At 41.8% G+C, this 24,426-nt stretch overlaps 1 protein-coding gene across 4 annotated transcripts in view; it reads left to right on the plus strand.

The window, feature by feature from the left end:
* The window catches only part of mcf2la (mcf.2 cell line derived transforming sequence-like a), a 233,286-nt gene that overhangs the window by 134,893 nt on the left and 73,967 nt on the right, over positions 1-24,426 (plus strand). For all 4 annotated transcript variants that reach the window (XM_060833340.1, XM_060833339.1, XM_060833341.1 and 1 more), the window contains exons 11-15: positions 5,379-5,570; positions 6,364-6,555; positions 8,509-8,674; positions 12,621-12,706; positions 21,783-21,859. In XM_060833340.1, coding sequence (XP_060689323.1) covers positions 5,379-5,570; positions 6,364-6,555; positions 8,509-8,674; positions 12,621-12,706; positions 21,783-21,859 — 713 coding nt within the window. The remainder of the gene's footprint in view (positions 1-5,378; positions 5,571-6,363; positions 6,556-8,508; positions 8,675-12,620; positions 12,707-21,782; positions 21,860-24,426) is intronic.

Here is a 24,426-nt window from a genome sequence, read left to right on the forward strand (position 1 = left end):
CAACTGAAGGATAGTGAAGAATGTTTAAAGAAACATTTGACATCATACAAAGCCAGTTAATACCCCTGAGAGGGAAAATCTCCACCTTACATACAAAACAGCCATGGACAGATATAAACAGGATATACTGAGTGAATCCTAAGAAGAATATAAAGGCAGTAGGAGTATACTTAAGAGGGAATCAGGAGGGCAAAAAAGGACATAAGATAGCTTTGGCAAATAGGGTTAATCCAAAGGGTTTTTACAAATACATTGAGGATGAAAGGATAACTAGGGAATGAATAGGGCCCCTCAAAGATCAGCAAGGTGGCCTTTGTGTGGAGCCACAGGAGATGGGAAGATACTAAACGAGTATTTTGCCTCCGTGTTTACTGTGGAGGAGAGTGTAGTGCTGGAAAAGCACAGCAGGTCAGGCAGCATCTGAGGAGCAGGAGAATCGACGTTTTGGGCATAAGTCCTTCATCAGGAATGAGGCTTGTGGACCAGGGGAGGCTGAGAGATAAATGGGAGGGAGGTGGGGTTGGGGGGGGGGAAGGTAGCCTCATTCCCCACCCCACCATATTATCCCAGTCCCAAGCCTCCAACTAGGCACCACCCTTCTGACCTGTCCATTGTCTTTCCCATCTATCCTCTCCACCCTCCTCTCTGACCTAGCATCTTCTCCCTCACCTTCATCTACCTTGCGCAATCCACGTCCGACAGAAATTTATCTGTACTTCCACCAATGCCATCTACGACATCCGTTTGCACCCGATGTGCTCTCCTCTACTTCGGGGAGACAGGACGCCTACTTGTGGATTGTTTTAAGAACATCTCTGGGACACCTGCACCAACCAACACCACTGTCCTGTGGGTGAACATTTTAACTCCCCCTCCCATTGTCAAGGACATGCAGGTCGTGGGCCGTCTCCATCGCCAAACCCTTATCACCAGACGCCTGGAGGAAGAACACCTCATATTCTGCCTTGGGACCCTGCAGGATCAATGTGGATTTCAACAGTTTCCTCATTTCCCTCCCCCCACATTATCCCAATCCCAAGCCTCTAACTCGGCACCGCCCTCCTGACATATCCATCACTTTTCTCATCTATCCACTCCACCTTCCTCTCTGACCTATCACCTTCTCCCTCACCTTCATCTACCTATCAAATTCTCAGCTATCCTCCCCCCCCCCCCCCCCCCACCCACCCCCCCTCCCATTTATCTCTCAGCCTCCCAGCCCACAAGCCTCATTCCTGATAAAGGGCTTATGCCTGAAAAGTTGGTTCTCCTGCTTCTCGGATGCTAACTGAGCTGCTGTGCTTTTCCAGCACAACACTCTTGATCTCAAGCATCTGCAGTCCTAACTTTCTCTTACATGGAATGTATAGAATGTAGGGAAATAGATAGGGACAGTTTGAAAAATGTCCATATTACAGAGGTGGAAGTGCTGGATGTCTTGAAATGCGTAAAGGTGGATACATCCCCAGGACCTGATCAGGTGTACCCTAGAACTCTGTGGGAAGCTAGAGAAGTGATTGCTGGGCCCTTTGCTGAGATATTTGTATCGTTGACAGTCACAGGTGAGGTGCCGGAAGACTGGAGGTTGGCTAACGTGGTACCACTGTGAAAGAAAGGTGGTCAGGACAGGTTGGGTAACTATAGACCGGTGAGCAAGTTGTTGGGGGGAGTCCTGAGGGACAGGATTTACACGTGTTTGAAAAGGCAAGGACCGATTATGGATAATCAACATGGCTTTGTGAGTGGGCAATCATGTCTCATGAACTTGATTTGAGTTTTTTGAAAAAGTAACAAAGAGAATTGATGAGGGCAGAGCAGTGGAAATTATCTATATGGACTTCAGTAAGGCTTTCAACAAGATTCCTGATGGGAGACTGGTTAGCAAGGTGAGACCTCATGGAATACAGGGAGAACTAGCCATTTGGATACAGAACTGGCTCAAAGGTAGAAGTCAGAGGGTGGTGGTGGAGGGTTGTTTTTCAAACTGGAGGCCTGTGACCAGTGGGATCCACAAGGATCGGTGCTGGGTCCACTACTTTTTGTCATTTGCATAAATGGTTTGGATGTGAACATAAAAAGTCTAGTTAGTAAGTTTGCAGATGACACCAAAATTGGAAGTGTAATGGACAGTGAAGAAGGTTACCTCAGAGTACAATGGGATATTGATCAGATGGGCCACTGGGTTGAGGATTGGCAGATGGAACTTAACTTAGATAAATGCAAGGTGCTGCATTTTGGGAAAGCAAATCTTGGCAGGACCTTACCATTAAGGGTATAAGTCCTAGGAAGTGTTGCTGAACAAAGAAACCTTGGAGTTCTGGTTCATAGCTCCTTGAAAGTGGAGTTGCAGGTAGATAGGATGGCGAAGAAGGTATGCTTTCCTTTATTGGTCAGAGTATTGAGTGTAGAGTTGGAAGGTCATGTTGTCGTTGTACAGGATGTTGATTAGGCCACTTTTGGAATATTTCCTACGTTCTGGTCTCCTTCCTATCGGAAGGATTATGTGAAACTTCAAAAGGTTCTGAAAAGATACAAGGATATTGCTGGGTTGGGGAGGATTTGAGCTATAGGGAGAGGTTGAATAGACTGGGTTCTTTTCCCTGGAGCGTCAGAGGCTTATGGAGATTTATAAAATCATATGAAGGGAAGGATAGGATAAATAGACAAGGTCTTTTCCCTGGGTAGTGAGAGTCCAGAACTAGAGGGCATAGGTTTAGGGTGAGAGGGGAATGATATAAAAGAGACCTAAAGGGCAACGTTTTGATGCAGAGAATGGTGAGTGTATGGAATGAACTGCCAGAGGAAGTGGTGGAGGCTAGTATAATTACAATATTTAAAAGGTATCTGAAAGGATAAATAGGAAGGGTTTGGAGGGATATGGGCCGGGTGCTGGCAAGATTGGGATATCTGGTCGGCATGGTCAGGTTGGACTGTTTCCCTGCTGTACATCTGTGACTTAAGGAGTCAGGGGACAGCATAAAACTAATCAAAAGGGCTTACAAAAATGCAAAAAACAGCACAGATCTTATTGAATGGAAAAGATACAAAGATTAGCTAAAGGTTAGAAAGCAGCTTGTAAGCATGACTAAAAGGGACTATGAAAGGAATCTTGACAGGGTCATCAAAATCATTAAGAGGAAATTTTAGAGTAACCTAGAGGGAAAGCAGTAGTCAGGAGCAATGTTGGCCCACTGAAGACTGAAGGTAGGGATACTGCCAATAACTATTGGGGGAAATGACAGAAGTGCTGACTGATTACTTTGCCTCAGTATTTACAGTAGGATAGCTCACCAGAAGTTGCAAGGAAATTAATAGTGGGCTGCAGGCAGGGACTGAATAAATTTAAGGTCTATAAAACATTGAGAAAGAGGAAATTAATGAAAATAAAGAGTGACCAATTCCCAGCACCTGATGATTTCCATCTAAGGGTGTTAAAGGATGTCAGGGAGCAGTTTGTAGACATCCTAACTATAATCTTTCAAAGTGCCCTAGATATGGGTTTGGAAAATGCCACATAATACTCAACCTTTTAAGAAGGATGGAAGAGGAAAACCAAAGAATTACAGACCATTGAGGCTAATATCTGTGGGAGGGACTTTGTTGGAGTCTAGAATCAAGGATGGGATAACTGTACTTCTCAAAATTTTTAGTTAATCATGGACAACAATATGGATTCATGACAGGTAGGTTATACCTGATAAAACTCATTGACTTTTTCTTTGAAGAGGTGACTGAAATAGTGGATAGGGAATGGTCTAAGGATGTTTATGTGGATTTCCAGAACACATTTAAGAGATTGTTAACTAAGGTAGAAGCCTTAGTTACGGATTGAAGGTAAACTACTGACATGGCTGGGAAATTGGTTGAGTGGCAGGTGACAAAGTAGGGATAATGTGTCAATTCTTGAATGGCAGGATGTGATCAGTGATGTCCCTGAAGGATTTGTGTTAGTGCCTCAATTAATCACATTATTTCGTGAGAGGTTCTTTATTTTGTGTGTATATATAAAAGATCAGGGTACTTTCGAGAAGGTATGAAGTTAAATATAGTGAATGTCCAAAGAGACATGGGGGTTCAGGCACGTGGATCTTTAAAATACCATGAAGAGGTGCAGAAAATAAGCAAGTTAATGGAATGCTTGCCTTTATATCTCAAGGACTGAAGTATAAGGATGCAGAATTTATACTGTAGTTATACAAAACTCTGGTTAGATTCCACTTGAAGCATTGTGAGCAAATCTGGACATCACACCTTTGGAAGGATAATTGGCCTTGGAGGGAGTACAACGTAAGTTTACAAGAATGATTACTTAACCCCCGAAGCCCAGTTATGAGAAGAGATTATATAAATTTGGCCAGTTTTCTCTCAACTTTAGAAGATTTAAGGGATGATCTGATTGAAGTCTTCAAAATATTAATAGGTAAAGACATGGTAGATAAAGATAAACTATTTCCATTGGTTGGGGATTCCAGAATTAGGAAGGCACAGTCTGAGAATTAGGGTGAAGACTGTTCAGGAGAGATGTTAGGAAAACATTCTACACAAATGGTGATAAATGTTTGGAACTCTCTTCCACAAATGGTAGTTGAAGCTAGATTAGTTAATTTTCAATCTGAGCTAGATAAATTTTTGTTAAGCAAAAGTATAGATGGATGTGGGCCTAAGGCAGATATACAGAATTAAGCTGAGTAGCCTACTTCTGTTCCTCTATTCCTAACCAGATACACTATCTCACTCATGAACACATCTCCGTCTCCCAACAAGTATTTACATCAAATTTTGGGCAAAGTTGAACTTAACAAGCCCAGGATAGTGATGTTTGTTCAAAACTCTAGTCAGGGGTTCAGAAAGCAGAAGGGATGGGAACCAGGCAGTTAATAGACAGCGCCAGGAAAGGGCACCTCCAACAAGAGATAATCTAATTATCTCCTGATGGCATTAATTGACATTGTTGCCTCAGCTCAATCCTGTCAATATCCTGGACATTCCCATTGACCAGAAACAGAACTGGATCAACCATGTAAATACTGTGGCTACAGGACCAGGTTAGAAGCTGAAAAGTTTGTAGTGCATAACTTACTAGCTGGTACTTTAAAATACTGCCCACCATCCACAAAGATTTAGAGTATTTTTTTAAAGATTACCAAGGACATATATAGTCCAGAGCACACAACCATAAGATTGCATTCTGTGAAATATATTAATGTTTATATTTTAAAAATATCCCAATGAACATATGCTAGTTGCATCATGTTAACTTGTTTCTGGCTTTCATTAAACAAAGCTCATTTATGTGTTCTGAATTGTAAATGCAGCTGGAAAGGAAAATACCAACATTATAGTATCTTGAAAGAAACCTTATGCTTGTTTTGTAACAGGAAGTATTAGAGAAAGCTGAAGCCTTGGCAGTTCAAGGGGATCACCTTATAGAGGACAATCACTACGCTGTGGATTCAATTCTTCCCAAATGCATCGAGTTGCGAGCTGTGAGTCGCAACATAGCAAATGGACTAAAAACCAAAAAGGAACTACTTAATCAATCAATGGAGTTGCACAAGAGGCTGGAACAGGTAGAAATAATACTGAACTATATAAAAAGTTAGAAATCATCTAGAATACTGGTATCTGTATTAAGTGTATTGTCTACAAGACAGTGGTTCAGGCATGGAACCTCATCCACTGAGTTTGCTTACAGTAAATATCCTTTCTGAAAAGTTGATGCTTGTTACACTGTTGAGAACTGAAAGGACCATACTCAAACTGTGCATGTTATGACAAGACACGTAATTTGAAGAGAGAATCTGAGCAGAGAGAGATTTTTTTGATTTAATCCAAACAGTTTTTTTTTCTTATACTTTCATGGAATGTAATTGTTGCTGGTATAGCAGCATTTGTTGTCCAACCCTCAAATTGAATGGTTTGCTATTTTCCCAGTCCCGGAATAACATTGCCAATGGTGAGTCAGTTGGCAAAATATGACGATTGGAAAAATGAGATTCTTGATGTCGAACTACAGGTTGGAATAGTGATATAAGAATCTCACTAATAAGTGGTAAGAGGCGTATTTGCATTTCATTAATTCCTAATCTTGCCTGTTTTATATGCAAAAGCAGAGGTTGCTGGAAACGCTCAGCAGATCTGGCAGCATCTATGAAGAGAAATCAGAGTTAACATTTTGGATCTGGAGATCCTTCCTCAAAAATCTTTTGTGGAAGGGTCACTGGTCCTGAAACGTTAACTCTGATTTCCCTTCACAGATGCTGCCAGGCCTGTTGAGTTTTTCCAGCAACTTCTGTTTTTGTTGCAATTGATGTTGATGTCTTATTGTGCCTGTACTGATTGCACATTCTCCTCTTCCCATAGGCCATGCAGTGGTGTGATTCTGGGATTTATTTGCTAGCCTCACAATCTGTTGATAAATGTCAGTCTCAGGATGGGGCAGAGGCAGCCCTGCAGGAAATTGAGAAGTATCTGGACACCGCATCAGGCCAGAAACTGGAGGATCTTAGTAACATCACTAACAAATATAAAGCTATACTTGGAGATGACCTCATGGTAATTATTTGAAAATATTGGAAATATTAATGATCCCATGACTCAAATTCCTTTGATGCAATTCCTTGCATTCTGCATCAAGTCTTTTCAGCACTGACCCCAATAAAGTTTGTAAGGTGAAATGAATCATGCACCACCTCCTGTGCACAAAGCTGCTTATGCCTTTGGGAAGTGCATTATTGAGATTGTCCCCATTGTAGTGCATATCTTTCTGCCCTCTTCACTCTGGGGAGTTACACTGCATTCAAATCCGTTCACAGTAGATTTACTAGGCTGATTTCTATGATTAAAGACCTATCCTGTAAGGCAAGTTTGGGCAGTGTGAGGATATGCTCATTGGAATGAGGGGTGATTTTATTGAAACATTTAAGATTCCAACAAGTCTTGACAGGGTTGCTGAGGGGATGCATCTTCATATGGGTGGTATCTGGATTGAGTCAGAACAATTAAAATAAAAATCACCCATTTAAAGTGGAGATGAAGAGGAATTTATACTCTTAGGATCATTAGCCCTTGAAATTCTGTTCTATAGAGAGCAATGAAGATGAGTTATTCATTTATTCAAAACTGAGTCAGGCAATTCCTTGATCAAAAAGGGAGCCGATGGTTATTGAATGCAAACAGGAAAGTTGATCAAAGTCCTATCAATCATAGTCTTGTTGAATGTCACAGCATATTTGAATAGCATGCTCTTGCTCTGATTTCTTGTGTTTGTTTTAAACTTTGGTGACTACTGTGGGGTGTTGAGATGGGTTGAGGTGGTGGAAAATGCCCAGGCTCCCTCCTTGCATTTGACTCAATTACATTCCCTTTCAATACCTGAGGAAGGGCCAGTCTTAAAACAAAGTAAGTTGTATCTTGTATTTCTTTATGTAACATGCTAGTTCCTTGAAGTAGAGCCAACTGGTGTTCCCTATATGCATTTATTTTTCTTTCTCTGGTATAGCAGCTTACTGTGGATCACAGGAGTGGCAACTCACTGTACGATTGGTCCTTACTCACTCTTACATTACCCCTACCTCATCATTTGTCTTTGAGCAGTTAAAAGCTTCGCTTGGTACAAGGCATTTAACAAACAGAGGGGCCCTGATGCATTTGGATCTCTGCCGAGTTCCAAGCGACTTCAACGAAATCCTTTTGAAAACAATCTGAAAACTGTCAGTAAATCCCTCCACTCAATCACTCAATTCCCCAAATCATCTCAAGGATTCCTGCTCTTAGATTAGTCCAAACAGCAGCTGAAGGAATTGAAATTGCCTGAAACAGTGGTAGCATTCAATAAAGACAAGGATGAACTGGCTGCTCTACTTTACCCCCTCAGCTGGTTGTAACAAGGTTAATTCAAACAGTATCCATTCCTTTGTGGACAGTGTTCTCCCTCACCAAACTTATGTGTGCTTTAAAAGGAACCAAGTTAAACAGGCTTCCTTGATTTAACAAAAGAGTGAGGTTGTGAATTGCTAAACATGAGAAGAATTATTAGTACAATGCATATACACATATTTTGGAATAAGAACTTAATCTTAGAAAAGAAGGAATTTTTTTGGAAAAAAACATAACAGATCTGAGATGTTCATGAACTGGCAGTGTTCAGAGTGAGAGAATGTATTTTTTCTTTCTTGACTTACATTGTAAAGGTGTTTTAATTTTCTTTATTCATTCAGGGGATATGGACTTCACTGGCTATGCCAGCCTTTGCCCATCCATAATTGTCCTAGAGAAGGTAGTTGTGAGCTGCCTTCTTGAACCGCCGTAGTCCATTTTGGGTAGGTGCATCCCCAGTGCTGTTGGGGAGGGAGATCCAGGATGTTGACCTTGCAACAGTGAAGGAACCATGATATGTTGCAAGTCTGAAGTGTGTGACTTGGAGGGCAACTCTTAGGTGGTGGTGCTCCCATGTATCTGCTGTCCTTGTCCTTTCATGAGTGTCATGTTGCTTCATTCATTTTGCAGGCTCGTGTTCTAAAAATCTTCCAAAAACAAGAGGAGATGGAAGAAATGTTTGAAAAGCGAAGTATAAGTCTTAAGAAGCTGGCTGCAAAACAAACCCGTCCAGTGCAACCAGTGGCTCCTCGTCCTGAAGGAATTCCAAGATCACCCATCTCCTACCCCAGCCCAGGTATTGTGAGACTTTTTCAAAAGTGAAAGTCATAGACTCATACGCTGAAATAGACACTTCAGCCCAATTCGTCCATGCCTACCGGGTTTCCTGAACCGGTTTTTCTATTAGCCCATGTTTGACTCATATCTCTGTAAAACATTTATATCCATGTACCTGTGCAAATGTATTTAAATGTTGTAATTGTATTCACCTCTACAACTTCCTGTGGCAGCTTGTTCCATTATACGCACCACCCTCTATGTGAAAAAGTCGCCGCTCAGGTCCTTTTTAAATCTTGTCCCTCTCACCTTAAACCTATACCCTCTAGCTTTGGACTCCTCTACCCTGGGAAAAAGACTTTGAATATTCAGTTTATCTATGCCTTCGTGATTTTATCAGCTTCTATAAGGTCACCCCTCAGCATCCTACCCTCCAGGGGAAGAATTCCCAGCCTATCCAGCCTCTCCTTAGGACTCAAACCCTCCAGTTTTGGTCACATCCTTGTAAGTCTTTTCTGCACCTTTCCAATTTAATAACATCCTTTCTACAGCAGGATGACTAGAATTGTATGCAGTACTCAAAGTGTGCCCATACCAATATTTTGTACAGCTGCACGCAGTGCTCTGACTGATGAAGGCAAGCATGCCAAATGCCTCCTTTATCCCCCTTTCTATCATTTTATATGAAATTTCCATTCTTTTAATTATTTGATAGTATTTTTGATACTGTAGCTTAACTAGACTGTACCGCTTGTAACTACACATTCAGAATGTTACTTTATTAATAATATTTGCAATTCAGAGAGTGCAGAGCAACCTTATATCTAGTTAAACCAAGGTTTTTTAATATAAAAAAACGAGAGTGCGTGTTATTAATCTACCAGATTTATTGATACTTTCAGTTTTATTTATCCTATCTAAAGTTTCTGAGACACTTAATTAGTAGAGTTTCTGTCACTGAATTGCTGCGAATAGAAACTTTGAGAATAGAAATGATACCCAAGTTTTTCAAGCCTGGTGGGAGCTGTAATGGTTTTCATTTATGTCACAATTGGGAACAAGATTTGCGTAATGCCTTTCTTCAGAAAACATTCTCCCACAGGTCAACAAATCACTTTTCATGTATGATCAAATTGTTTTGGGAGTCAGTGGTGGTTGCTATTTGCACATTTCCCATCATTAACCACCCTTTGTCTTCTTTCAGCTTTCCAATTTCTGATCCAAACAGCTAAATCACCCTCAATCCCATGCCTCTGTATTTTCTGCAATAGCCTAGTGTAGAGAACATTATCAAATGCTTTACTGAAATCCATATATACTTCATCGACCACTATACCCTCATTCACCTGTTTAGAGTTCTTTGAGAAGGTGACCAGTAAGGTTTGTGAGGCACGACCTATCCTTCACAAAATTGTGTTGACTTTCCCTAATCAACTTGTTCCTCTCCAGATGATAAATCCTATCTCTTATAACTATTTTTTAACACTTTATCGACAACTTAAGTAACGCTCACTGGTCTATAATTACTGGGGTTGTTTCTAATCCCCTTCTTGAACAAGGGAGCAACATTTGATATTCTCCAGTCTTCTAGCGCTATTCCTGAAGACAGTGGCAACATAAAGATCAAAGGTAAAGGTTTGCAATCTCGTCTTGGTATCCCAGAGAATCCTAGGATAAATTCGATCCAGCCCAGTGGGCTTATTTATTTTCACACTTACACCCTGCTTTGACTCTGCGCCTCTCTTATCCACAAAAAGAAATCATGGCAAAAACACTGAGTCACCTGAAGACTCCAGGCATCCTGTGGAGCCCTGAGGCTGTGATCTCTCCTTGGGCTGGTTGGTTCACCTCCACCTCTGCCCATACTGTTCCTGGCCTTGCTGTTTGCCGAGGATCTTCTGCATGTGCATTTGCCTTCTATGGAAGGTCTCTCCAGTGACTAATATGCCTCCAGCGGCAGGCTGAAATGACCGATATTGGGAACACAAGAATGAAAGAAGCCCTTAGATGTCAGAAGAGTTATTGGCGGCATACCATGTAGATGAGGACTGACCACACTTCTCCATATAGTGAGATGTGCTGGATGGGATAACAAAGAGTACATCTCAATCATTCATTGAGCATCAGCCTCAGCACATGCAGCAACTCAATAAAGATGCTGCACCAGTTGAGTGACCAGCACATGATGACAAAAAGAAATACTTGCTGTACTCCGAAATCCTGCGTACTCCAGACCCATATCAAGCTTTCAAACTCTCACTGCATTCAGTATGGACCATCATTAAATTTATATGATACATGATGAAATGATCATGTGTGGCTCTCACAGCAACCTTGGAATTTGCACAAATAATGAATTACCTTTGGTCAACGTTTGCCTTTTTACATTATCACTGGTTAATTTCAATAACATTAAAATGCCTGTGTTCAATTTGCAGGCATCAGTGGCATGGTGCAAATTGCTTTTGACCACATCTGACCTTCAAACACCTACACTCTGCAAACACAGTAAATATGCAATGAAATTATTGCAAATTAAATGTAGCTGGCATTTGCAAATGGCTCATTTCTGTATTTGTTCCTTCAGTGTTCTCTGTGGAAAATATGGTCACTGCACTTTCACACATCAGACTGCTCATCCTGGACATTGTGCCAGCCGTTTTCTAGTAGCAATTTGTATGTACAGAATGGCAAGTGGTGGCAGGGAGCATCACTTGTGGTGAATACCATTTTAACTAAGCTCTGCTGATTACCAGCTACCGCCAAAGCTTCCATGTCTCCTCAATCCTCTCACTCCCCAACAGCCCATTTCCAACATTGCCACCCTCCACTCCCATGCACAGACTCACCACATTGACCTTGGCCTACAGCTGCCAACCGTGAATTCCAGATTACTCCTTAATCATGCCATCCTGATCTTCTATACTTCCCCCTCTGAAGAACACAGTCATGGTCACTGCCACTTGTTCCCATTGCCTGCCATACCCTCTACATCTTCCGTGCTTGTACTTACCTTGATCTCCACCTTTAATGGCAGTGATCCTCTGCTGCCCCTACGAGTCACCCTTGCACCTTCCTGAACCCTTGATGGATGTATCCCTCAGACTGCATTCACCCAAGACCACTAACCGTAATAAGCAGTCCTAGATGTGACTGACTGCTGTGTTTATATCTCTCCAACTGCTGCTGCTGGGCTTGCAGAATTGCCCCCTGTCAACTCACTGGATTGTATGTGGACATAATCCCTGACTGAGGGCATCCAAAGTGTGTGTGTATGCACTGTACTCCTGACTGATGTGCAAGGATCAATGACGGACAGATTTGGTCTGCACTGTATAGTGCATGTTCCGCATCACAGGGATGCAGGATTGGGATTTCAATGGAGACAGCTAAACAGATTTAGGTGATCAAAATCACAAATAGTATTAGAAAATCATTTAGGAAATGACTCATGCAATCTTTCTGTAACCTTAGTGTTCCTTTTCATAAATATCTGTTAGTTACAGCAGCCTTGGGGAGCCATGACTCTTGTTGCATCTAATGTGCTGCTTTGGAGTGATTAGAGTTGTATGCTATTTTCTGTACGAACTAAAAGCCAATTCCAGGCCTTGTCCTTGCCTACTGCTTGTCTTTATGCCCTATTATTGGAAATTGAAACTAATGAGTTTGCTATCAATAAGTCCATTAGTTTATCTCACATTTCTGCTACCTCTTCATGACCAGAATTTCCTAATTATCCAATGAAATGATACAAATTCATTTTCCTATGTGCCATTAGAAGGATATCTGGATTGGTGGTTCCTTTGAGTGATTGCACTGTTAATTGGTTTCCCTGGTTAGGTTAATAATGCACAATTCTCATGTTGGCATAAGTATTATGCCAGTGAATATAATATTAATACATTGAAACAGTTTTTTGTAGGAATGATCTAAAGTTCAATTTGAATTATATGTTTATCTTTCAGATATCAGAAAAGGACATGATCCCAGCTTCAGCCACAAAGCAAATGTGACTCAAATTAATCTGTTGAAAAGAAAAAGTCTTTCAAAGGTACAACAATTTTTCTGTTAAATGTGAACCCAGCAATGTTAGCTGTAATAACAGAAAAAGCAGTGACAATTATGTACTTGCCTAGTCCCAGTTTTTGGATCCAGCCTGTGTTTTTTCAAGATGGCATTTGAGCTTAAATGGTTTTGTATTTTTTTTTAAATCTGATTTCAGCTAATGTCCGTTCCATCAGAAACCTAAGTTTCTGATATTGTTTTCAATTTTCCTAAAATCCTGAAAGTTCAGTTTTTTCTTTTAGTTTGCTGAAGTTTCTGTTTTCAGTTCCAGTTATGCTGTCTCTCTTAAAAAAAACTTTGAAATCACAGATCCCATTAGAATAATTGAGTCTAAAATCCATCACAGTATGTCCACCCTCAAATATCATCTTCCAGACGGCCAACATCATGTTGTTTGTCAGTTTGTTTGCAGTTAATATGAGGAATGTTCAGAAGAGAAAATTCAAAAAGGGTTTAGTGGCTGGTTATAAATGGCTGCATGTGAATAATAACCTCTGTTTGAGCCACCAGTGTCTTTCTTGACTGTTCTCTTCTGATGTAATGTCCTGCAAGATGTTCCCCATTGGATGCAGTAAAGAAGGTGAAATATTAGAATGAGCTTTATTGTCACATGTACTCAAATGATCTAAGGTACCTAGGTACAGATTCTTAAATACAAATTCTGAGGGGGGAGAAAAAATTAAAGTCCAGCATTACTGACCATTGGAATAAATTAGTAAAATAAGTAAATGTAAGCTTAGAATAACAGTCCTTCCAACCCAGTCCACGCTGACACCTAGCCTCCACGCCATGGCGGCCTTCACCTTGAGTTGGAAGTCCATGATGAGACCACTCCGGGCCAGGAGTCAGCTGCGCCGGATCCACACTGAGGCCAAGGGTGCAAGTCCATGCTCGGGGCGAAAGTTCAGGACGTTGCCGAGAAGAAAGAAGGATAAAGAAACAAAAGGAAAAAGGAAAAGAAACAGACAGAGTGAACAAGCTCTACCTGGAGAGCCCTACTTTGCTGCCATCTTGAAAAGTTATTGTTGTAGTTTAGTCAGGATCTTGTACAAGGTCAATCATTAGCCATCTCTGAGAGTTTGTACAAAACATTGGTTAGGCCATTTTTGGAATATTGCGTGCAATTCTGGTCTCTTTCCTATCGGAAAAATATTTTGAAACTTGAAAGGGTTCAGAAAAGATTTACAATGATATTGCCAGGGTTGGAGGATTTGAGCTATAGGGAGAGTTTGAGTAGGCTGGAGCTGTTTTCCCTGGAGCTTCTGAGGCTGAGGGGTGGCCTTATAGAGATTTATAAAATCATGAGGGGCGTGGATAGGATAAATAGACAAAGTCTCTTCCCCTGGAGTGGGGGAGTCCAGAACTAGAGGGCATAGGTTTAGGGTGAGAGGGGAAAGATATAAAAGAGACCTGAGGAGCAACTGTTTCATGCGGAGGGTGGTAAGTGTATAGAATGAGCTGCCAGAGGAAGTGGTGGAGGTTAGTACAATTGCAACATTTAAAAGGCATCAGGAAGGGTATATGAATAGGAAGGGTTTGGAGGGGTGTGGGTCGGGTGCTGGCAGGTGGGACTAGATTGAGTTGAGATATCTGGTTGGCACGGACAAGTTGGACCGAAGGGTCTGTTTCCGTGCTGTACATCTCTATGACTCTGACTCTGGCTCAAACAGTAATAATTCAACCTCTCCTCAGGCAGTCAGATCTTACTTGTTTCTGAAACCGTGAAAGGTGTTGTTTGAGGGGGTTACTAGGGTCTAATATGTTATCATCCTTCCCAACCATTTCCCTACTGTCAGGCTACGGTTTACCAATTCCATTGATCTAGAGGAACAAAATCTGTAAGGCATTTTTTAAAAAAAATTGTTTAATGTGGTTGTAACTGGCTGGGTTAGCATTTGTTGCCCAGTCCTACTTGCTGCTGAGAAGGTGATAGTGTGCTACCTCCTTGACCAGCTGCAGTGATAAATTGGTTTGTCCCCAAGTCCATCGAATGGGGAGTGCATGATGGAACCCAACTCCCAGGAGATGCTATTAAAAGTTATCATGATGATAGATCAGAACTCATTGACATTATTACTTTTTAATACCAAAATGTTCTTTTTCAAAAAAAGAAGTCTTCTTCCCATGTGCGTGCTCTCTCTCTGTCTCTCTCTCTCTCTCTCTCTGGCTCGCACTCTCTCGCTGAATTTTTTATTTTTCTTTATTTTTGATAATGCACTAAAGTTGGGAAAAGGACTGTGGAAGTAATTGCTGTACTTTAAATTTACGTTACACTTTTGCTTTGCAAGGAGTTGAGGAAGACAGAAAAAACACTAACATTGTTGTGGTTCTGTTCGCCGAGCTGGGAGTTTTTGTTGCAAACGTTTCGTCCCCTTTCTAGGTGACATCCTCAGTGCTTGGGAGCCTCCTGTGAAGCGCTTCCGTGCTGATTCTTCTGGCATTTATAGTGGTGTGTCTCTGCCGCTTCCGGTTGTCAGTTGCTGTCCGCTGCAGTGGCTGGTATATTGGGTCTAGGTCGATGTGTTTGTTGATAGAATTTGTGGATGAGTGCCATACCTCTAGGAATTCCCTGGCTGTTCTCTGTTTGGCTTGCCCTATACTCATAACAGCACACAAACCAACAGCCACGCTCAGACAACAACTCACCAGGACAAAGGACCCGATACCCAGCATGAGCAAAACCAAAGTAGTGTACAAAATCCCATGCAAGGACTGCACAAAACACTACATAGGACAAACAGGAAGACAACTAACAACCCGCATCCATGAACACCAACTAGCCACGAAACGACACGACCAGCTATCCTTAGTAGCCACACACTCGGATGACAAACAACATGAATTCGATTGGGACAACATCACTATTATAGGGCAAGCCAAACAGAGAACAGCCAGGGAATTCCTAGAGGCATGGCACTCATCCACAAATTCTTTCAACAAACACATCGACCTAGATCAAATATACCGGCCACTGCAGCGGACATCAACTGACAACCGGAAGCGGCAGAGACACACCACTATAAATGCCGGAGGAATCAGCACAGAAGCGCTTCACAGGAGGCTCCCAAGCACTGAGGATGTCACCTAGAAAGGGGACGAAACGTTTGCAACAAAAACTCCCAGCTCGGCGAACGGAACCACAACAACGAGCACCCAAGCTACAAACCTTCTCACAAACTTTAAACACTAACATGTCAACTGGGTTATGAGTACAGTGATTTTGGATTAGTGGTGCTGGAAGAGCACAGGAATCCTGATGAAGGGCTTTTGCCCGAAACGTCGATTTTACTGCTCCTCGGATGCTGCCTGAAGTACTGTGCTCTTCCAGCACCACTAATCCAAAATCTGGTTTCCAGCATCTGCAGTCATTGTTTTTACCTAGGAGTACAGTGAGATTTGTCCAGCAACAGATTGCTGATTGACTTGTGCAGTTGTGACCAGTTGTAGATGCCAGAAGGCTTTAGCGTGATGACAGCTCTCTGACTGGCTCTTGCTGAACAGTTTGTGATAGAAGTGGGAGAAACCTCCTGAATGAGCAGATTCTGTGTGCCTATCTCTACGGCAGAAAAATTAAAGCTTGAAGAAAGCCAGTTATTTTTTTACCACCAGTTGTTTTTTTTTGTCTTTAAACAGTAACTTAAAGACTTTCCAATTAATATATCATTCATCCTTTACCTCCTGCACCAAAGTGATAGAATTCATGAAGGAGATCTGGGAAGCAGACTGATGCTTTGAATTGTGATTTCCCCAGGATGTATTCCGCTATTTATAACTCCATGTTTTTTTGTTTGTCAGTATCTCTGTCTGTTGTGTAGGGATTTTAAAGGGAGGTTAGAGTTTCAACTGAGAAAGCTACCTGTTGATAATTCATAGTTTTGTTTTACCTGTGGTTAGTATTCATTTATTTGTAATAAGCAATAGTTCTTAAGTACAGGAACTTGATCAGTGTTTTCTGTTAACCTGAGACAGGTAAACTGGGGACTTTGAGCACTTAATTAAATCTTTACCTTTTGTGATTAATCTGGGCATCCACTTACTTTCCCAAGTGGGTTGTGACATTGAAACTCTTTGCCTTGGTTCTTTTTAACAATCAAATCACAATGTCAAGGATCTTAAAATCAACTGTTCATGTTCAATGTCAAAAAGTGTGGTGCTGGAAAAGCACAGCAGGTCAGGCAGCATCCGAGGAGCTGGAGAGTTGGTGTTTTGGGCATGCATACCTGACAAAGGGCTTATACCCGAAACGTTTTGACTCTGACTCTCCAGCATCCACTGTCCTCACTTTCTTCCTGTTCATTCTCAATGTCAATGCTACCATAATCTCCACTGCTACAGGTGCATCATTCACATAACGTTTCCCCTGTATTTTTTTAAAACTTTTGGATCCCGCTTCTTCCATGTAATCTGTCTGTATGTGTGTAAAGTTGTTATTTCTTCTTGCATATTGTAATACCTGCCACTTCGTAGGATTTATAGAACAGTCCCTCTTCTGCAGTGACACTAGCATCATCCCCCATCTCGAACAATTTCATTCACAACTTCAACCTTGACCTCAAATTTATCTGGACCATCTCTGACCCCTCCCTCCCCTTCCTGGACCTCTCTGTCTCCATAACCGGCAACCAACTTAGCACTGACTCCTATTTCAAACCCACTGACTCCCACCACTACCTTGACTACATCTTCTCTCACCCCACTACCTGCAAAAAATGCTATCCCATACCCCCAATTCCTCTGTTGCCTCCACCATATCTGTTCCCAGGATGAACAATTACATTCCTGGACGTCCCAGATATCCTCCTCCTTCAAGGACTGTAATTTCCCCTCCCCCATGATTAACAATGCCCTCAACTGCATCTCCTCCATTTCTCATACCTCTGCCTTCAAATCCCCCCCCCCCCCCCCCCCCCCCCCCGCAAACAACAGCCACAACAAGGATAGAATCCCTCCTGGTCCTCATATTCAACCCACCAATCTCTAAATCCAATGTATCATCCTCCACCATTTTTGCCACTTGCAGGCTGACCCTAGCACCAAAAAGATATTTCCTTCCCTACTCCTAACTGTTTTCGGTAGGGATCATTTCCTCCTGTCACTCCATGGTTAGGTCCACACTCCCCACCAATCATTCATCCACACCTGGCATCTTTTCCCTGTGGGTGCAAGAGGTGCAACATGTGCTGCCACACCTTCCTCCTTACCTCCTCCCAAGGCCCCAAAGAATCATTCCAAATCGGGATTCACCTGCATTTCCTCTAACCTGATGTACTGCATCCATTGATCATGATGTGGTCACCTCTATATCAGATAGACTGAGCGCAAACTTGGGTACCAGTTCAGGGAAAGTCTATGGTCCGCATGCTCCAATCAACCCCACCTCCTCATTGCCAGCCATTTGAACATCCCCCCCCAACCTGCCAAACTCTCCCAAGGACATGTCTGTCCTGGGCCGCCTCTACTGTCAAAATAAGGCCACATGCAAACTGGAGGAAGAACACCTTAACATCTGCTTGGGAAGCTTATAACCTTCTGGCCTTAACATAGAATTCACCAGCTTCCAAATCTCTCAGCCCCTGCGCCCCACCCCCACCTCATCCAAGGTCCAGCCCTCCCTCTCCACCTCAGCTCCTCACCTAACCTTTTCATCTTCCTTCCCATCTATCCACTCCACCATTCCCACTGACCAATCTCAATCACCTCCTAACTGCATCCACCTATGAACATTCCACATACCTTTCCCCTCGCCTCAACTCCCTCCGTCTATTTATTTCTCAGCCCCCTTCCCTGTCCCCAGTCCTGATGAAGGGTCCAGATCGAAATGTCAACTCTCCTGCTGTTCTGAAGCTGCTTCACCTACTGTGCTTTTTCCAGTTTCGTATTTGATCAACTCTAATTAATAAACTCACTCAATTCAAGAAAGCCTGTTTAAATTGGCTGCTTTTAAAACATGTATCTGGGAGTTTGGTATCCACAAGAGAAGGGATTCATTTTAAAATAAACCTTGTTAACCTGATTAACAGAGAAGCAGATGAATAACTAAAGGGAGACAGTTCCCTTCTCCTCACCTGGTGGTTTAATGGCTTGGGGGTACCTCAAACAATACTGCAACAAATTCGAGACCCTTGCCTGGAGTCTGGTCATAACATTGCACTATGGACCACTACATGCTCAAAGGTGGTGTGCAGAATGTCTGTTACATGCTCCAAACATCGCATAGGTTGCAGGTAATGTCTAACAACTTGCACACATCCTTTGGCAGGTAATCCAAAGCAATCAGCATTTTTTGGTGCACAGAAAGCTCATCTTTCTTTTAAAGGCTGCATTCCAAAATTCTGTATTGTTCTCTCTAGAAGAGCTAAGATACAAGTTGCTCCTTTGCAGTTACTACTTGGATCAACCTTTTTATCTTCACCTACCCCTGTTCTCTGCCTCGTGTGCTCAAATTAATTTTGCAGCACAGATCCATCCTTCTAACTTGCTATTAGCATCATTGATAATATAACTATCAGATTGACCTACAAATCTTGATTGTGTTACTGAGATGATAATGTAAAAAGGAAATGAAGACAGAATGCCTAAATAACGTGTTGTTTCTGTCCTCCAGCCTGCGTGTGTGTTTTCTGCCACTGTTGATGGTGGTCTTTCTATTTGTCAATATCAGTAAAGAATCATTCAGCACAGAAACTGACCCTTTGGTCCAACTCGTCCATGCTGAACAAGTTTACCAAACTAAACTAGTCCCACTTGCTTGTATTTGACCCAAATCCCTCTAAACCTTTCCTATTCACCTGTCAGTCCAAATGTCTTTTAAATGTTGTAACTGTACCCGTATTCATACTTCCTCTGGCAATTCATTGTATAAACAAACCACCCTCTGTGTGAAAACGTTGACCCTCAAGTCTCTCAAACTTTTCTCCTCTCACCTTTAAAAATATGCTCCATAGTTTTGAACTCCTCCCACCTTTGGGAAAAGATCTTAGTTATTCACCTTATCTATGCCCTTCAGTGTCTCCTTATAAATCAAACCCTCCAGTCCCAACAACATCCTGGTAAATCTTTTCTGAACCCTTTCCAATTTAATAATATCCTTCCTATACCAGACTGACTCGAACTGTACACAGTACTCCAAAAGCCTCACCAATGTCCTGTATGACCTCAACATGATGTCCCAACTCTTATATTTAATTGAGCAATGAAGACCAGCATGGTAAATGCCATCTTAACCACCCTGTCTATCTGGATGCAATTTTCAAAGAATTACATACTTGGACCACTAGGTGTCTGTGTTCTACTCAGGACCATACCTTTAACTGTACAGGTCCTGCCTTTATTTGTTTAACTGAATTGCAGTATCTTGCATTTATTTAAATTAAATTCCATCTGCCACTCCTCGGCCCATTGGCCCAATTGATTGAGATCCTTTGGTAATCATGTGGAACCTTGTCAAATGCTTCACTGAAGTCCACGTAGACAACGTTTTCCTCAGTTAAAAGTCTGTTGTGTTGTGTCTGCCAGCAAATCCTCCAAGAAGAGGAGCAGTGGGTTAATCTGTGTCTGGTAATAATGGTTTTCAAGATGCTTACGGTGGATTAGCATAATGTTTATGACAGAGAAAGGAGCTACATGTGTGCAGAGGATGCTGAGTGGGGTATAGTAGTGTTTGAGAGAGTGAATGCAAGCAGAGGTGTTCTTATTGTCTAGAGGAGACTGTAGGGAGTAAAGAAAATGGATGATTCTGCTTGTAAAGTAACACCCACACAGCTGAGCAGAGAATGACATGTGAAGGGGAGTTTTGGCTTGATCACTTCGTATCCTGGGTAAATATTGACACCGTTGTTAGTTTCAGCTGCCTCACTCTGTTTGCTTTGAAATGCATTGACCACCTGTAAGAAGAAGACCTCTTTTCTACTCATGATTCGGAGATGCCGGTGTTGGACAGGGGCGTACAAAGTTTAAAAATCACACAACACCAGGTTATAGTCCAACAGGTTTAATTGGAAGCACACTAGCTTTTGGAGCATCACCTGATGAAGGAGCAACGCTCCGAAAGCTAATGTGCTTCCAATTAAACCTGTTGGACTATAACCTGGTGTTGTGTGATTTTTAACTCCTTTCTACTGCTCACATATTGAATAGGTGTCTCCCTGTTGCTTTAGGGGATCTCGGCATATTGTTTAGAATGGTTCTGCAGCTGTATCTCAATCCTGAAGGCGACTGTCCCTCTAGACACACAGAACCTCTCCTATAAAGTACCAGCCCTTTTAGGGACTACTGTAGCCTATTGGTTGCCTTGCCAGATTTTCTGCACTTTGAGAGATGCCCAAAGATAGCATTTTGCACTGCTAGCCTCCCAAATTAATTTAAATGAGGCTAAACCACAAAAATTATGGAGACCTGATGCCACCTTCTTCAGGTAAGTGCATAGCACCTCTGCCTGCCCCCAACCCAGCTTGCTTACCCCCTAAGCAAGTGTTAACTTGTGTAGGTTTGTGGAATTCTTTGTGATACTTTGAAAATGTTCCCTCAGATAATATATTGCTGAGGGTTGCTGAGTAAGTTTCATCACAAACTTATTTGTAAAATCTGAATTATAATGCAGTTAAAGCACGGTGAAAGTGATTGATATTTGGTGCATGCAAGTAACTGTATCAACGATTAAATTTGTTATATACCTCAAATAGATTAGTCATAGAGTCATAAAGCATGGAAACTGAGCTTTCAGTCCATCCAGTCCGCACTGGCCATGTTCCCAAGCTAATCAAGTCCCACTTGCCTACATTTGGCCCATATCCTCCAAAACGAAATCCTTCCTATAGCAGAGGAAGGGTGTTTAAGCACTTCACTCAGAGCAAACGTATTACAGAAACGGGGGCATGACACTCATTTTGTTAGATGTAATTTTAAGATATGTGGCTGGTACCTTGTATTCTGAACTTTGTTAGACTTTGCTAATTCCTTTGGGATGTTAGCTGTTTTTGATGAGATACTATTGTTCATGTCTGTGACATTGCAGTATATTTGCAAATTCTGACAGTGTTTTACACATTACCTTCTCTCTGCAGATTGAGATGAATGAACATGTTGAGGGAAGGAAATGTTCCACTTCTGACAATGAGGAGAACCTTGCAGTGTTAAGAAGGTGAGAGCAGCAAGAGGTGATAGCATAAATATACAAACAACTGAAAGAAAACACTTTCTATCTTTTCTTAGCAACCTGCTGTAGATACATGCATCACACGCCTTGTGAAATGCCTCTAGATCCTGTCTATTTCTGACTTATAACCTGAATCAACATATTGTTCACCATTTGTACCTAAAAGCATAAAGAATGTTGTAATATAGAGGTTCTGTGGAATAGGTAAATATGGTTGTATTAACTGAGACTTGGTTGTTGAAAATTCAGGACTGTGAGCTGAACGTCCCATGTTACCACACTTCCAGAAGTGATAGAAAGAGATCCAGTTACAGTATTTACAAATGATTACATCACAGTTCTGGATCATATGAATTCAGAAAAGAACTGAAGGGTGGATACTTACATACAAAGTTTAGAATTGGATTGGAGAGAGTTTGTCACAACTGCCATAAACTTTAGAACGCATAATTAGAACTAAAATTAGAGAGTACTTAAAAAAGGCAATGCTTTTAAAACAAAAACCTGCCTGGATTGTGATAGGAAAACCTACCATTTGAAGAGAATGCTGTTGCTCAGATAAAGAGAATACAGTGGCAAAGTTTGTGAAGGTTTGTAGCTCAGGATGAGGTTTAGGGTGTAGGTTTGCTCGCTGAGCTGTAGGTTTGATCCAGACGTTTCATTACCTGGCTAGGTAACATCATCAATGGCGACCTCCAAGTGAAGTGAAGCTGTTGTCTCCTGCTTTCTATTTATATCTTTCTCCTGGATGGGGTTCCTGGGGTTTGTGGTGATGTCATTTCCTGTTTGTTTTCTGAGGGATTGATAGATGGCATCTAGATCTATGTGCTTGTTAGATAGATAGATCTAGATGCCATCTATCAACCCCTCAGAAAACGAACAGGAAATGACATCACCACAAACCCCATCCAGGACAAACATATAAATAGAAAGCAGGAGACAACAGCTTCGCTTCACTTGGAGGTCGCCACTGATGATATTACCTAGGCAGGTAATGAAACATCTGGATCAAACCTACAGCTCAGCGAGCAAACCCACACCCTAGAATATAGTGGATTTAATCATTTCCTCTTTCTTCCCATGATGTGAGTGTTATTGACAAACCTAACTTTTTACCTCACCCCTCGTTTTCGTTCAAAGATAATCGTGGTTTTGTTCGTGAACCACTTTAGTACTGCTGCCGATTCTCACGACGATGTTGGAAAGTATTCAAGTTTTAAAGTAGGCTTAGCAGGCTAGGATAGCATTTATTGTTGATGCCTAATTGCATTATTTTAAACTGTGCATGTCCATTAATTTAGATATATACACAACACTGTTTGGAAGGCAGTTCCAGGATTTTGACTTAGCAACAGAGAAGGAATGACAGTGTAGTTGCAAGTCAGGACAGCTTGGACTTGGAGGGGATTTTGCAAGTTATGCTGTTCTAATGCATCTGCTGCCCTTGTCCTCCTAAATGGTAAAGACTGCAGGTGTGGAAGGTGCTGCCAGCCTTGCTGCATTGCTGCTATATGTTTTATATATGGTACGGATTGCTGCCACTGCATTATTGGCGGAGGGAGTGAATATTTATATTGTTGGTGGCCGTGGTGCCAATCAAACATGTTGCTTTGTCCTGGATGGTATTGAACTTCTGAAGTGTTGTTGGAGGTGCACTGATCCAGACATGTAAAGAATATTCCATCATATTTTTTCATTATGCTTTGTAGATTGCTCTAGGGTGTCAAGAAATGAGTTACTTGCCACAAATGTCCCAATCCCAGTTGTGCTCTTTTTGTTGTAGTATTTATATGACTAGTTCAATTCAGTTTCTGGTCAAAAGTAACAAGTGGAGGATTCAATGATGGTAATGTCATTGACTGTCAAGGGGAGATGATTAGGTTCTATTTTGTTGGAATTGGTCATTGACAGGCACGTGTGCAGCAGGAATGCTGCTTGTCACTTTTCAGTCTTGCTGCATATGGATCCAAAATACATCAGTATCTGAGGAGTCGCAACTAATGCTGAACATTGTGCAAGCATCAGCAAACATCCCACTTCTGACCTTTTGAAATGATAAATTGCTTATCATCGATAAAGCAATTGAAGATGGTTGGACCATGGGCATTTCCTTGAGGATGTCCTGCAGCAGTGTCCTGATACTGAGATGATAAACCTCCAACTGCTAGAACTATCTTCCCTTGTGCCTGTTATTATTCCAACCAGTCAAGAGTGACAATGTTTGTGTCCATGTCTATGAGCGAATGGTGTTCCCATGACATTGTTGTTGTTATCCTTGTAGTGGAGACCACAGAGGCAAGAGTTTCTATTGATACTCTTGGTGACTTGATATTATTGGTCAGAGTATTGAGTTCAGGAGTTGGGAGATCATGTTGCGGTTGTGCAGAACATTGGTTAGGCCACTGTTGGAATATTGCGTGCAATTCTGGTCTCCTTCCTATCAGACAGATGTTGTGAAACTTGAAAAGATTTACAAGGATGTTGCCAGGGTTGGAAGATTTGAGCCACAAGGAGAGGCTGAACAGACAGGGTCTGTTTTCCCTGGAGCGTCG

Source organism: Hemiscyllium ocellatum, chromosome 12 (genome assembly GCF_020745735.1).
Source record: "Hemiscyllium ocellatum isolate sHemOce1 chromosome 12, sHemOce1.pat.X.cur, whole genome shotgun sequence".
Lineage (NCBI taxonomy): Eukaryota > Metazoa > Chordata > Chondrichthyes > Orectolobiformes > Hemiscylliidae > Hemiscyllium > Hemiscyllium ocellatum.